At 41.8% G+C, this 15,353-nt stretch overlaps 1 protein-coding gene across 1 annotated transcript; it reads right to left on the bottom strand.

Annotated features, from left to right (window-relative positions):
- Positions 1–5,103: 5,103 nt before the first annotated feature.
- cdc26 (cell division cycle 26 homolog) lies at positions 5,104–12,893 on the bottom strand. Its single transcript, XM_041969123.1, has 3 exons — positions 12,732–12,893; positions 5,499–5,602; positions 5,104–5,359 (listed from the first exon to the last, which is right to left on the bottom strand). Exons 2-3 carry the CDS (start codon positions 5,577–5,579, stop codon positions 5,153–5,155), a joined length of 288 nt encoding a protein of 95 aa, XP_041825057.1. The 5' UTR covers positions 5,580–5,602; positions 12,732–12,893; the 3' UTR covers positions 5,104–5,152.
- Between the last annotated feature and the right edge of the window lie 2,460 nt (positions 12,894–15,353).

Here is a 15,353-nt window from a genome sequence, read left to right as displayed (position 1 = left end):
TTGGTTTGTACTTAGTTTATAGGTAGTTTAATTTGTGTATATTTAGTTTGCAGGTAGGTTAATTTGTTTACACTTAGTTTATAGGTAATTTTACTTTTTTATACTTAAAGTAGTGTAGTGTAGTTGGTATATATGTAGTTTTGTTTGTGTATATGTAGTTTAGTTTGTTGAAATGTAGTTTAGTAGGTTTGTATGTAGTGTAGTTGGTTTATATGTAGTTTAGTTGGTTTATAAGTAGTTTTGTTTGTGTATATGTAGTTTAGTTTGTTCATATGTAATTTAGTAGGTTTATATGTAGTATAGTTGGTTTACACCTACTGTAGTTGGTATATATGTAGTTTTGTTTGTTTATATGTAGTTAAGTTGGTGTGTATGTAGTGTAGTTGGTTTGTATGTAGTGTAGTTGGTTTATATGTCATGTAGTAGGTTTGTATGTAGTGTAGTTGGTGTGTATGTAGTTTGGTTGGTTTATATGTAGTGTAGTTGGTGTGTATGTACTGTAGTTGGTTTGTATGTAGTGTAGTTGGTTTATATGTCGTGTAGTAGGTTTGTATGTAGTTTAGTTGGTGTGTATGTAGTTTAGTAGGTTTGTATGTAGTGTAGTTGGTTTATATGTAGTTTAGTTGGTTTATAAGTAGTTTTGTTTGTGTATATGTAGTTTAGTTTGTTCATATGTAATTTAGTAGGTTTATATGTAGTATAGTTGGTTTACACCTACTGTAGTTGGTATATATGTAGTTTTGTTTGTTTATATGTAGTTTAGTTGGTGTGTATGTAGTGTAGTTGGTTTGTATGTAGTGTAGTTGGTTTATATGTCATGTAGTAGGTTTGTATGTAGTGTAGTTGGTGTGTATGTAGTTTGGTTGGTTTATATGTAATGTAGTTGGTGTGTATGTACTGTAGTTGGTGTGTATGTAGTGTAGTTGGTTTATATGTCGTGTAGTTGGTTTATATGTCGTGTAGTAGGTTTGTATGTAGTGTAGTTGGTGTGTATGTAGTTTGGTTGGTTTATATGGAGTGTAGTTGGTGTGTATGTACTGTAGTTGGTTTGTATGTAGTGTAGTTGGTTTATATGTCATGTAGTAGGTTTGTATGTAGTGTAGTTGGTGTGTATGTAGTTTTGTTGGTTTATATGTAGTGTAGTTGGTGTGTATGTAGTGTAGTTGGTTTATATGTTGTGTAGTAGGTTTGTATGTAGTGTAGTTGGTGTGTATGTAGTGTAGTTGGTGTGTATGTAGTTTGGTTGGTTTATATGTAGTGTAGTTGGTGTGTATGTACTGTAGTTGGTTTGTATGTAGTGTAGTTGGTTTATATGTCATGTAGTAGGTTTGTATGTAGTGTAGTTGGTGTGTATGTAGTTTGGTTGGTTTATATGTAGTGTAGTTGGTGTGTATGTAGTGTAGTTGGTTTATATGTCGTGTAGTAGGTTTGTATGTAGTGTAGTTGGTGTGTATGTAGTTTGGTTGGTTTATATGTAGTGTAGTTGGTTTATATGTCGTGTAGTAGGTTTGTATGTAGTGTAGTTGGTGTGTATGTAGTTTAGTAGGTTTGTATGTAGTGTAGTTGGTTTATATGTAGTTTAGTTGGTTTATAAGTAGTTTTGTTTGTGTATATGTAGTTTAGTTTGTTCATATGTAATTTAGTAGGTTTATATGTAGTATAGTTGGTTTACACCTACTGTAGTTGGTATATATGTAGTTTTGTTTGTTTATATGTAGTTTAGTTGGTGTGTATGTAGTGTAGTTGGTTTATATGTCATGTAGTAGGTTTGTATGTAGTTTAGTTTGTTCATATGTAATTTAGTAGGTTTATATGTAGTATAGTTGGTTTACACCTACTGTAGTTGGTATATATGTAGTTTTGTTTGTGTATATGTAGTTTAGTTTGTTTACATGTAGTTTAGTAGGTTCGTATGTAGTGTAGTTGGTTTGTATGTAGTGTAGTTGGTTTACGTGTAGTCTAGTTGGTTTGTATGTAGTTTAGTTGGTTTATATGTAGTTAGTTTATAGGTAATTTAGTTGGGTTATATGTAGTGTATGTATGTACATGTAGTGCTAGCTGTGAGTTAAAGACCTTACTATGTGCCGCTGGAGTTCCCCCACGTTGTTGTCATTATTGTTTATACTGCACCGCACCCCTCCACAGCGTAAGACATCATTCAGGACGCAGCAGCACGAATCCAGTCTGAAGACTCAGATGCACCGAGTGTAATTTTGGGGGAATTTCAATCACGTGGACCTTAGGTGTTGGTTAGGAGGCTTTACGCAGTACGTAAGCTGTCCCACAAAGGACAACAGTACTGTGGATCTTTGCTACATCAATGTGAACGACGCTTACAGGGTTGGCCCTGCCCCCACGTGGCAAGTCAGACCACAACTTAGAGAAAACTGCATCATAAAACACAAAGGAGGTGTGGAGGGCGGAGAGCCATTACTGGCTCTAAGGAGAAGGAAGGGGGGGGGGGGGGGGGGACGCCAGGCGATGCTGTATGGAGGAGGTAAAGTGACACAATGAATTCATTAAATAAATACCTAAATGTCATTAAATAATTAATAAAACAATATATCATTTTAAACACCTAGAAGCTGTTCCACCTCTGCTCATCCACCCTGTCCTTCGCCCAGCAGCTGTTCCATCTCCTTCACCCTGTCCTTCGTCCAGCAGCTGTTCCATCTCCTTCAACCTGTCCTTCGCCCAGCAGCTGTTCCATCTCCTTCACCCTGTCCTTCGTCCAGCAGCTGTTCCATCTCCTTCACCCTGTCCTACGCCCAGCAGCTGTTCCATCTCCTTCACCCTGTCCTTCGCCCAGCAGCTGTTCCATCTCCTTCACCCTGTCCTCTGCCCAGCAGCTGTTCCACCTCCTCCACCCTGTCCTTCGCCCAGCAGCTGTTCCACCTCTGCTCATCCACCCTGTCCTCTGCCCAGCAGCTGTTCCATCTCCTTCACCCTGTCCTCTGCCCAGCAGCTGTTCTATCTCCTCCACCCTGTCCTTCGCCCAGCAGCTGTTCCATCTCCTCCACCCTGTCCTCTGCCCAGCAGCTGTTCTATCTCCTCCACCCTGTCCTTCGCCCAGCAGCTGTTCCATCTCCTCCACCCTGTCCTTCGCCCAGCAGCTGTTCCATCTCCTTCACCCTGTCCTTCGCCCAACAGCTGTTCCATCTCCTTCACCCTGTCCTTCGCCCAGCAGCTGTTCCATCTCCTTCACCCTGTCCTTCGCCCAGCAGCTGTTCCATCTCCTCCACCCTGTCCTTCGCCCAGCAGCTGTTCCATCTCCTCCACCCTGTCCTACGCCCAGCAGCTGTTCCATCTCCTTCAACCTGTCCTACGCCCAGCAGCTGTTCCATCTCCTCCACCCTGTCCTTCGCCCAGCAGCTGTTCCATCTCCTTCACCCTGTCCTCTGCCCAGCAGCTGTTCCACCTCCTCCACCCTGTCCTTCGCCCAGCAGCTGTTCCATCTCCTTCACCCTGTCCTTCGCCCAGCAGCTGTTCCATCTCCTTCACCCTGTCCTACGCCCAGCAGCTGTTCCATCTCCTTCACCCTGTCCTTCGCCCAGCAGCTGTTCCATCTCCTTCACCCTGTCCTACGCCCAGCAGCTGTTCCATCTCCTCCACCCTGTCCTTCGCCCAGCAGCTGTTCCATCTCCTTCACCCTGTCCTACGCCCAGCAGCTGTTCCATCTCCTTCACCCTGTCCTTCGCCCAGCAGCTGTTCCATCTCCTTCACCCTGTCCTACGCCCAGCAGCTGTTCCATCTCCATCACCCTGTCCTCTGCCCAGCAGCCGTTCCACCTCTGCTGCTGCCTCCTGTCCTGCTCCACCCATCAGCATACGTAAGTATCAGGTACAGAGCCAGTGGAAAACATCCTGCTTTGTGTCATGGCGTAAGGTCGGGTGGCCATCTGGCATCAAGGAAGCCAGACCACTGGCCCTGACGGCTGTAATCATGAAAGGCTCCGCCTCAGGCTCCTGGGAGCCCCACCTGCAGAAGGCACTAGACCCCTGACAGTTTGCCGGTGGAGAGAACATGGGGGTGGACGATGCCACCCAATGCTTCAAAGGGCTTCTATACTCCATGAGTACTCCGTACTCCTGAGGAACGTCCACAGTGTGTCAAACTGGGGAACCCACTTTCTGAGACTGTGAGCACCAATATTGGAGTCCCTCAAGGAACTGTTTTTCCCCCTTTCTCTTCACCATGTATACACCATGTCTACAGCCCGATAAGCCGACTCGTTTCCTCGCTTCCTGCTGCCTTGACCCGACTCGTTTCCTCGCTTCCTGCTGCGTTGACCCTACTCGTTTCCTCGCCTCCTGCTGCGTTTACCTGACTTATTTCCTTCCTGCTGCGTTGACCCGACTCTTTTCCTCGCTTCCTGCTGCGTTGACCCGACTCGTTTCCTCGCTTCCTGCTGCGTTGACCCGACTCGTTTCCTCGCTTCCTGCTTCGTTGACCTGACTCGTTTTCCTCGCTTCCTGCTGCGGTGACCCGACTCGTTTCCTCGCTTCCTGCTTCGTTGACCCGACTCGTTTTCCTCGCTTCCTGCTGCGGTGACCCGACTCGTTTCCTTCCTGCTGTGTTGACCTGACTCATTTCCTTCCTGCTGCGGTGACCCGACTCGTTTCCTCGCTTCCTGCTGCGGTGACCCGACTCGTTTCCTTCCTGCTGTGTTGACCTGACTCATTTCCTCGCTCCTGCTGTGTTGACCTGACTCGTTTCCTCGCTTCCTGCTGCGGTGACCCGACTCGTTTCCTTCCTGCTGTGTTGACCTGACTCATTTCCTTCCTGCTGCGGTGACCCGACTCGTTTCCTCGCTTCCTGCTGCGTTGACCTGACTCATTTCCTCACTGAGTTTTTAACCTCCCACCAGAAACATTTTCTGTTCTAAAAAACATTCAGAGTAATAAAATGTTTTTTATGGTAAGAATTTATTTGGGGTCAGATCTCCTCAAGACCACAGTCCAGAGCGGCTACTGGTGTGCTGTATAAACCAAACCTTCTCTAGGTGAAGCTTATTCTAATGAGATAGCAGGTGTCTACAGGGTTGCTGGTTTGAGTCCAGCCTCTGCTGCCCTCTGATTGGTCAGACTGAACAAAAACCATGTGTTTATTTTGTCAACATTTAATTTGTTTGTAAACAACCAGTTACAATTCATTAAAACTGTAAACTTCCAAATAAGGTTGGCAGTGTTGCTGGTTTGGGGTGGGGCTTGTAGCCGATTCGCTCATTGATAAGCTCCGCCCTGGAGACAGCTGTGGAGGAGGAGGCGGAGGCTCCGCCCCCAATGATGTCTCCACCAATGATGGAAGCCCCGCCCGCTCCACCTCCAGATTCTGCTTCCTCACGTTGACGCTTCCTGGCCTGAAAAACAAACAAGCAAGCTAGCTTATGGCTCAGCTGGTTTATTTGGTTTTGATCATATTCAGTATTGATCAGCTGACCCTGATCAGTTTTTTGACTACCCAGGAAACACTGATCACTTTACAAAAGTTACTGAGACCTCAAGCTCCTTCTTAACGCTCTCAAACTCCTCGGTGTCGTCGATCTTCAGCTCCAAACGGGTCGGCTTTCTCCTCAACATCTTCTGACCACCACGGAATGGACCTGATCAATGACAATAAACAATCTGTTTATCCATCAATAACATCCTGTCTGTCGGCTTAGCCTACATTAGCATACCGTAGCCTTTACTGTCGGCTTAGCCTACATTAGCATACCGTAGCCTTGTCTGTCGGCTTAGCCTACATTAGCATACCGTAGCCTTGTCTGTCGGCTTAGCCTACATTAGCATACCGTAGCCTTGTCTGTCGGCTTAGCCTACATTAGCATACCGTAGCCTTGTCTGTCGGGTTAGCCTACATTAGCATACCGTAGCCTTGTCTGTCGGCTTAGCCTACATTAGCATACCGTAGCCTTGTCTGTCGGGTTAGCCGACTCTATCTAAACAATGTAGCTTTGTATTTTGTATATTTGATAGATAGGCTACAGTGATATTTAATATTTTATCTAGCAATAGTTATTTCATAGTTAATCATTACATATTCAATCTCACACAAACTGGGAGAAGCCGCCGCATGCTAATAAGTCCATGTTACAATAGGTGTGTCCGAATTCAGAAGTGCAGATTTGTCAGCTACATACGTCATCGCGGTGTGCGGAGTACTGTCCCAATTCACAGAATTTAAAGGAGCCTCCAAATCCACCCTTCAAATCCGCACTTAGTTTGGCCTAAAACGAAGGCTTCATTTGTGGCGTCTTTGCTCCCAGAATTCATTGCACACAAGACGGTGGCAAATCAGCCACCAAACTCAGAAGAGTACGTTTTAGGTTTTTAATAAAGTTTTCTAAAAAAAAATCTTTTTTTTTTTTTTTTACTACACTTTCGTAGAAACGGTACAAAACCAAGTACTTTAAAGGTATGTTTGTTAAATGGTGGCATTAAAATTTGGTAATATCTTATAGTTGTGGATTTTTAAGGGATTAATGAAGTGTGTACCGGCTTTTCCCTTCTTTTCCTTTTCCTTTTCCCCTTCTTTCCCCCCTTCTTCATAAAAATTTTAGGGGATATATGTAATCAATCATATGTACATACTCATCATATTTAAGCCTCCTTCCTCCAATGATTTAACTTTTCTTCCTGATATAATGATGTTTATTTTTCCAGATGTAATTAAAGTGATTTTTTTTTTCAGATATATATATATATATATAAGCACTGAGAGAAAAATGGGCCGGTCTCTTAGGAGCCAATTAGTTAAGATCTTCTTGGATTTTTGTATATTATTTTCAAAGTTTAGGGTTTTTCTTTAATTCCTAGATATTTAATTTCATATCTAGCTGGGATGTTAAAGAAGTTTACAGGTGGGTGGTCATGAATTTTTAATAACTCACACTTTCTAATATTTAAATGTAAACCTGAAGCTTTAGAGAACAACAAGACTTGAAATGGTGCAAAAGTGAACTTGTGAAAAGTTCTTTAAAAATAAAGTTGTGTCATCTGCTAACTGACTAATAATCACTGGATTTCCCATCAGGTTTAAAGGTGCAATATTCTGGTTGTTTTTCATAAAAATAGCCAATAGTTCAGTCACAGTGATGAAGAGCAAAGAGGATTCTGGGCGACCTTGACACATTCCTCATTTTACATTAAAACGTTTAGTTGTTCTGAAAGGCAGCGAGATCGAGCTGTTTATATCAGAATACAACAAAGAAATTAAATTAATAAACTTTTCTCCAAAATCAAAGTATTCTAAAGATTTTAGGATAAAAGCATGTTGAACCGTATCAAACGCCGTATAGAAGTCCACAAAAAGAACCACACCATCGTCTTCTAACAAATACTCAGAGGAAAATAGGTTAACATAAAAAGTAAATATTCCTTCTGATATATTTTTATGATTAGTTTATTCCTTTCCATTAATTAAGAGTGTTCATCGAATTCTTTTCTTTGTTTTTGCCGATTGTAAAAGTAAGACATACTTTTTTCACCTTCTACAATCCATTTTGTCTGTGCTCTAATGTATGCTCTAGTGTATGCTCTAATGTATGTTGTAATGTATGCGCTAATGTATGTTGTAATGTATGCTCTAATGTATGCACTAATGTATGTTGTAATGTATGCTCTAATGTATGCGCTAATGTATGTTGTAATGTATGCTCTAATGTATGCGCTAATGTATGTTGTAATGTATGCTCTAATGTATGCGCTAATGTATGTTGTAATGTATGCTCTAATGTATGCGCTAATGTATGTTGTAATGTATGCTCTAGTGTATGCGCTAATGTATGTTGTAATGTATGTTGTAATGTATGCTCTAGTGTATGCTCTAATGTATGTTGTAATGTATGCTCTAATGTATGCGCTAATGTATGCGCCAATGTATGCGCTACTGTATGCGCTAATGTATGCTCTAATATATAATCTAATGTATGCATTAATGTATGCACTAATGTATGCACTAATGTATGCACTAATGTATGCTCTAATGTATGCGCTAATGTATGCGCTACTGTATGCGCAAATGTATGTTGTAATGTATGTTGTAATGTATGCGCCAATGTATGCTCTAATGTATGCACTTATGTATGCTCTAATGTATGCTCTAATGTATGCGCTAATGTATGCGCTAATGTATGCTCTAATGTATGCTCTAATGTATGCACTAATGTATGCGCTAATGTATGCTCCAATGTATGCACTTATGTATGCTCTAATGTATGCTCTAATGTATGCTCCAATGTATGCTCTAATGCATGCTCTAATGTATGCTCTAATGTATGCGCTAATGTATGCTCTAATGTATTTGGTAATGTATGCGCTAATGTATGCTCTAATGTATGCGCTAATGTATGCTCCAATGTATTTGGTAATGTATGCGCTAATGTATGCTCTAATGTATGCGCTAATGTATGCGCTAATGTATGCTGTAATGTATGGTCTAATGTATGCGCTAATGTATGCTCTAATGTATGCTCTAATGTATGCTCTAATGTTTGCGCTAATGTATGCGCTAATGTATGTGGTAATGTATGCGCTAATGTATGCTCTAATGTATGCGCTAATGTATGCGCTAATGTATGCGCTAATGTATGCTCTAATGTATGTGCTAATGTATGCTCTAATGTATGCGCTAATGTATGTGGTAATGTATGCTCTAATGTATGCGCTAATGTATGCTCTAATGTATGCGCTAATGTATGCTCTAATGTATGCGCTAATGTATGCTCTAATGTATGCGCTAATGTATGCTCTAATGTATGCGCTAATGTATGCTCTAATGTATGCGCTAATGTATGCGCTAATGTATGCTCTAATGTATGCGCTAATGTATGCGCTAATGTATGCTCTAATGTATGCGCTAATGTATGCTCTAATGTATGCGCTAATGTATGCTCTAATGTATGCTCTAATGTATGCGCTAATGTATGCTCTAATGTATGCTCTAATGTATGCGCTAATGTATGCTCTAATGTATGCTCTAATGTATGTGCTAATGTATGCTCTAATGTATGCGCTAATGTATGCGCTAATGTATGCTCTAATGTATGCGCTAATGTATGCTCTAATGTATGCGCTAATGTATGCGCTAATGTATGCTCTAATGTATGCTCTAATGTATGCGCTAATGTATGCTCTAATGTATGCTCTAATGTATGCGCTAATGTATGCTCTAATGTATGCTCTAATGTATGCGCTAATGTATGCTCTAATGTATGCGCTAATGTATGCTCTAATGTATGCTCTAATGTATGCTCTAATGTATGCTCTAATGTATGCGCTAATGTATGCTCTAATGTATGCGCTAATGTATGCTCTAATGTATGCGCTAATGTATGCTCTAATGTATGCTCTAATGTATGCTCTAATGTATGCGCTAATGTATGCTCTAATGTATGCGCTAATGTATGCTCTAATGTATGCGCTAATGTATGCTCTAATGTATGCGCTAATGTATGCGCTAATGTATGCTCTAATGTATGCGCTAATGTATGCTCTAATGTATGCTCTAATGTATGCTCTAATGTATGCGCTAATGTATGCTCTAATGTATGCGCTAATGTATGCTCTAATGTATGCGCTAATGTATGCGCTAATGTATGCGCTAATGTGTGCTCCATGGGCTTTTTTCTTTCAGAAACCCTCCAACGGGGCGTGTAGGGATAAAAGGATGTTTTTGTCTGTTCTCGTCATGACGTTTGTTACAGCAGTTGTTTATATTGTGAATCAGATTGCTTTCTACTTCTCTTTGTTTACTTTTATTTTGCTGAAGGCAACTGAGAATTCCTCACTTTGAATTTGAAGAATTCCCATCTACTCATAATTAGCAATAGTTTCATCGTTATAAATATTGTGGAGAAGCTCTTTAACTATTTTAACATATCCGTCATTATTTAAGAGGTCAGCATTAAATTTCCAATAATCTTTTTGAAATTTTGTTTTATTTTCAGGGTTAAGTTTTAAAGTTATGACAGCACGATCAGTTAGCGAGTAGTGTGTGTCTATACAAGACGCTGAACCTATCCATAAATCTAATCTAGACCTATTATTCCCATTTGGTTAAAGTCCGTTAATCCTGGATTCCACTGATTTTTCCACTGGTTTTGTATCTGGGAGGGAGTCTATCCTGCCATTCATTTGGAACAAGATTAAAATCACCACCTAGTAAAACCAAATCTGTTTGATTCAACCGTTTAAATTCAGATAAGACGTGATATTTTTTCCAGAAGTAGTTTATTTGGAGGTGCTGAAGTATAACCATATACACTCATCAGTGTTTAAGACGGCAGCTAGCCAGCGTCCTAACTCAGCTGCCTGAAAGTTGGCTAATTTTCCTGGACATCTCTAAAGCATGAAGCTCCTCCAGCAGAAGGATTCGTGCCACGGCTGAACACTATTTTTCAGTCCACTGATTTGACCAGAAGGAGGCGTCAGCAATGCTTGAATGGGTTCCTGTAATAAAGAGCAGTGAGCTTTAAGTCCTTTACAACAGTGGTCCCCAACCCTGGTCCTCAAGGCCCACTATCCTGCAGGTCTTCGATGTCTCCCTGTTGCAGCACACCTGATTCAAATGAATGGCTCATTAGCAGATTTGTGCAGAGCTTGTCACAGAACCATTTAATTTGAATCAGGTGTGTTGCAGCAGGGAGACATCTAAGATCTTCAGGATATTGGGCCTTGAGGACCAGGGTTGGGGACCTCTGCTTTACAACACAAAAATAAAGCTTTTCTTTTAACATTGTCTCTATGACCTCTTACATTTAACGCAACAAAATATAAATCTGTGCTAAACATCTTATAAAGAATATAAGAACAAATATATAAACAAAGTTTTGTAGAAAACTGAATACTTTTCTTTCTGAGGGAAAGTAGTAACAGAAACGTGTAGGTTCCTCCTACCTCATCAGTTAAATTAACTTGTCCCTCTGCGTAAGATGTAAAAATAAAAATCAGAGCACACGTTTGTGCAGCGCTCCCAGCTTGCAGGGTTTTTGTTTACCAAACCGTCTCCCTCTCCAAGCCGTCTTCTTTCAGTCCTCAGCAGAGCGGATTTTTTCATCCTCGCAGATCTTTGCCGTCTTGGATCTTTTCCAGATTCCGTCCCGATGCGGTTTTTGTCCACGTCCTTTCTGCCTGTCCGGTGTACAGTATCTACAACATTCTCCGTGCCGTCTGACCATTCTGGGGCGATTTCCTTCCTGACATCTTCGCCCTTATCTTCTTTCATTCCTTTGATCCTCAGATTCCATCTACGGGTTTACTGGTCTCGTTCTTCTGTTTTTAACTCGTCCAGTTCTTTTTGTAAGGCAGAAACGTCCTTTTCCAGTCTGTTGGTTTTTCCTTTGCATTCTTGAACTTCAGCTGCATTAAACTCAATAGATTTGTTCAGACTCGCCCTCGTCAAAGAGTTTTCGCCTAACTTGCTATCCATGTCCACCACCTCGGCATCTTGTTGATCAAACTGCATGTTCAGCCCCTGAATAGCTGCTAATATGTCGCCTGCTGTGGGCTTGGTCAACTTTCTGGGGTGTTCGCCCTTGGAGGGCGTCGAGGGGGGCGACTCACCGAAATCCTCCAGAGTTTTTTTCACCGTCGCCGCCTTCAAAGTCCATCTCCGACGAGCAGAAATCATGGTCATCTGCAGCTGAAGTCCATGCTTGTCTTGTTTCCTTTTTTATCCTTTTGCTGTTCTTTCTGCATATTTGTTGGTTCTATTCAAATTTTGAGGGAGTTTTCAAAGAAAGAGGGGGGCAGGAGAAACCTGGCACCAGAGCTGTATTTCTCATCGACTGCTCAGTCCGCCATCTTGCCGGAGACCCCTGAACCGCTGCGTCATAATTCCTATACCAGCGGTTTTAAACCTATCTGAGCCACGACCGCCACACGATGACGTCATAGTGATTAACTGTGGGATGGATCAATAGGTCTTAATGTGAGCCTAGAAAAAATTTGTCATAAATTAGGAGGATAAAGTGGTTTTTGGCGGTTTACCGCTGAGACCAGCACCTATCTGCCCAAAACCAGCTTCTTTGGTGGAGATGATGGATCAGGTTTTCAGTGTGACGCTAACATTGTTGTTTATGAGTTAGCGTGTTAAAATGCTCATTTCACAGACACTAACGGCCATCCTGACGTAAAAGATATTTAGTAGATAAATGGAGGTGATGTATTTTTCCAGTTTGAAAAGCACTGGAGAGAAAACCCTGCTGGTCTCCTGTCCGGCTGGTTTTCACCTTTAAATAAAGTTTACATTGAAGGAGAGTAAAAAAACAGCCAGACCGTGAAAACCAGTTTGGTCCGGGTTTATCTGTGACTCCAGTCACCTCCAGTAAAGTCCAACTTCTCCATGTTGTTTGGAGGCAGCGTGATGGAAATCCCACCGAGACCTTGCTGAGCCATCGTAAGCCTGCGGTGGGTTTAGATCAGCGTCCTGGATTTAAGCCTTAACCACAGTTTAACTTAAAGTTGATGGAAAACTGATCTGATCTGGTTTCACTGCTTTACTACAGACACACAACCCTCCTTGTTTTTGTCACTTCTGAGAACCAAACAGCAGCACGTGCTGCTTCGTCCTGGTCCAGAAGGTTCTGGAACCAGCAGGTTCTGGGACCGTGGGCCGGTACCGACTGGGTTCCACCGCTACATGTCCTGAAACGAGCCAGACGGACCGGTTCCGATTCGGTCTCTGTAGTCAACTGGCTAAGCTAACAGGCTAGTGAGCTAACGTCAGTTTACCTCGACCAATCAGAAAGCTCCTCGTGCAGCTCCGCAGCGGGTCGGAACCTTCACAACAAACTGCGTTTCGGTGTCCTGGCGGCTGGTTCCGGGCGGTTTTCTCTGCCGTTTAGCTTCTGTTTTCCTCCGTTTGAACCGACCGGAAGAAGAACATTTAACCCGGAAGTTAAAGCAATTAGGCCCAATCATGTAGCGAGCAAATAGATATATACAGTAGCATTTTATTATTTATTCTGATTCATTTTAATATAAAATCTTTATTATTTATATTTACACGTAGATGTCGCCTCTGACGCTGTTTTTTTAAAAAAGATTTTTAACAATTAAACAAATACATACAAAAACAACAAGTGTTTGCCAGCGGTGTAGACAACAATGACATTAAAGACAATTGGTGTATAAAAGTACATATATGTACAAAGTATACATACATGTATCGGGGAGAGTAAAGTAAATAGATAATCTGTACAGATAAGATCTGTTTCTAAATAAATGTAGTTTTCAAAGCTTTTAGAACTGAAGATCTGTAATAATGGTGTTAAACTGGGAGAGCTCCTGTAGGAAGAAGGTAGAGAAGTCAGGTAGAGTGCCTGGCTCCAGAGGGGTGCCCCGGTGACCCACTTCCGGGCAAGGGAAACCTGGGTCCATGATTTGTTGATATCATTGGGGTGATTTGAGGAAAATATATAACAAAATACCATATGCACAACTTAGTTATTGCTCTTAACTTAGTTAAAGAGATACTGGTTAAACAACCACGCAGCAGCAGCACCAGTAACTAAAGCAGATGTTTGTAAAATATAAAGTAAATAAACTGAGAACTTAGTGTAACTTTTAAAGTTAAGTCGTGCTTTAAAAATAAACATTTTCTCTGAACATTTATTTATTAACTGTTGATTCATTAGTCTGACTTGTTACTTAAATTGACATATACAATATTTATAAAGGCTGATATACTGTATATTAAATAAATGTAAAAAACTCATCATCCTGAATTCCGGACATGGATGATTCATGATGTCCCGGATCAATCTCAGAAGATGATGAGTGTAGTGACTATGGCATTTAGCCACTCAGCTGGGTGAGGGGAGAGATCCGTTTGTAACGCGCTTCAATAAACAATCCAAAGGCCGCTGTCGAAGTTGGGTGAAGTTCCCGTTTATTTTCCTGTCTGTTATAGTATGCGTTGATAATTGGTAACGTTTATGATCAAAATAAAAAGGTGCCAATAACAAAATACGAAAGCGGTAAAAACTGTGACATTCTCCCACACCCAAACTAATTAGAAAAAAACCCACATCACCTGTGGCTGTCATTTAATACACCTGATGCGCCTCTTTACTGCCACCCAGTGTGATAATACAAACCAAAAAACGCAAGTGACACAAAAACAACAAATGACTCCTACACAAGAAAGGACAGAGCCGTCTGTACTTTCTAAGGAGGCTGAGGTCCTTCAACATCTGCAAGAAACTGCTGCTGATGTTCTACCAGACTGTGGTGGCCAGTGTCCTTTTCTATGCTGTGGTGTGTTGGGGAGGCAGCATAAAGAAAAGGGACGCAGCATGGCTGGACAGAGTGATCCGAAGGGCAGGATCTGTGGTGGGCACAGAGCTGGACTCTTTGGTCTCAGTGGCAGAAAAAAGGACCTTGGACAAGACCCTGACCATCCTGGACTCCTCCTCTCACCCTCTGCATAGAACTCTGAGCAGGCAGAGGAGTGTGTTCAGCCCCAGACTACTGTCCCTGACCTGCTCCACCAACAGACTCAGAAACTCTTTCGTACCCCGGGCCATCCGGCTGTACAACATCTCGCTGAGGGCGCAGGGGTCACAACCACAACCATAGTCCGAATAGTTTTTATGGACATGTGCCTTTTTCTCATTTGGAAGCACATTTGTTTTTCTCATTCTGTAAACACTGTTTCAGCAGTTTTTGCACATCCTGCACTTTTTCACTCATGCACCTTGTTTGGCTACTACTGTCAATATATGTACATACTTGATCACCTGTACAGTATATATGTACATAGACCATGATAATGGTCTTCTTTATCTACCGTTGCCTCTATTTAATTTTAAATTAGTCTAGTTATGCTTAAGTACTAACCCCTAATGTCAAGTACTAACCTTTAATGTATGTATATGCTACTGGATGCTTGAATTTCCCTCGGGATCAATAAAGTATCTATCTATCTATCTATCTATCTATCTATCTATCTATCTATCTATCTATCTATCTATCTATCTATCTATCTATCTATCTATCTACAATGAGGATGAAGAACTGGGACGCTCTGGTCTTCTGTGTTCGTTGCTCCTGGTGCTGGCCCGGGAACACCTCGGGATCCCCCAAATATACAATATAAATGAATATGGTCTGTACTTATATAACGCTTTTATCCAAAGCGCTTTACATGTACATCACATTCACACACACACACACACACTGATGGTGGAAGCTGCCATGCAAGGCGCTAACCACGACCCATCAGGAGTTCTGTGTCTTGCTCCGGGAAACCTCGACATGAACTCGATGGGCCGGGATCGAACCGGCAACCCTCAGGTTACAGGATGACCACTCTACCCACTAGGTCACACCGCCTCTATACACATATACATA

The sequence above is a fragment of the Melanotaenia boesemani genome, chromosome 19, assembly GCF_017639745.1.
Source record: "Melanotaenia boesemani isolate fMelBoe1 chromosome 19, fMelBoe1.pri, whole genome shotgun sequence".
NCBI lineage: Eukaryota > Metazoa > Chordata > Actinopteri > Atheriniformes > Melanotaeniidae > Melanotaenia > Melanotaenia boesemani.
This window is presented reverse-complemented; position numbering and strand designations above follow the sequence as displayed.

Bases quoted from the DNA above. Each gene is read 5' to 3' on its own strand.
- cdc26 (XM_041969123.1), bottom strand. From the start codon at position 5,579: ATGTTGAGGAGAAAGCCGACCCGTTTGGAGCTGAAGATCGACGACACC. The intron at 5,360-5,498 runs GTCTCAGTAACT...TTTGTTTTTCAG, and splicing joins GCGTTAAGAAGGAGCTTGAG to GCCAGGAAGCGTCAACGTGA.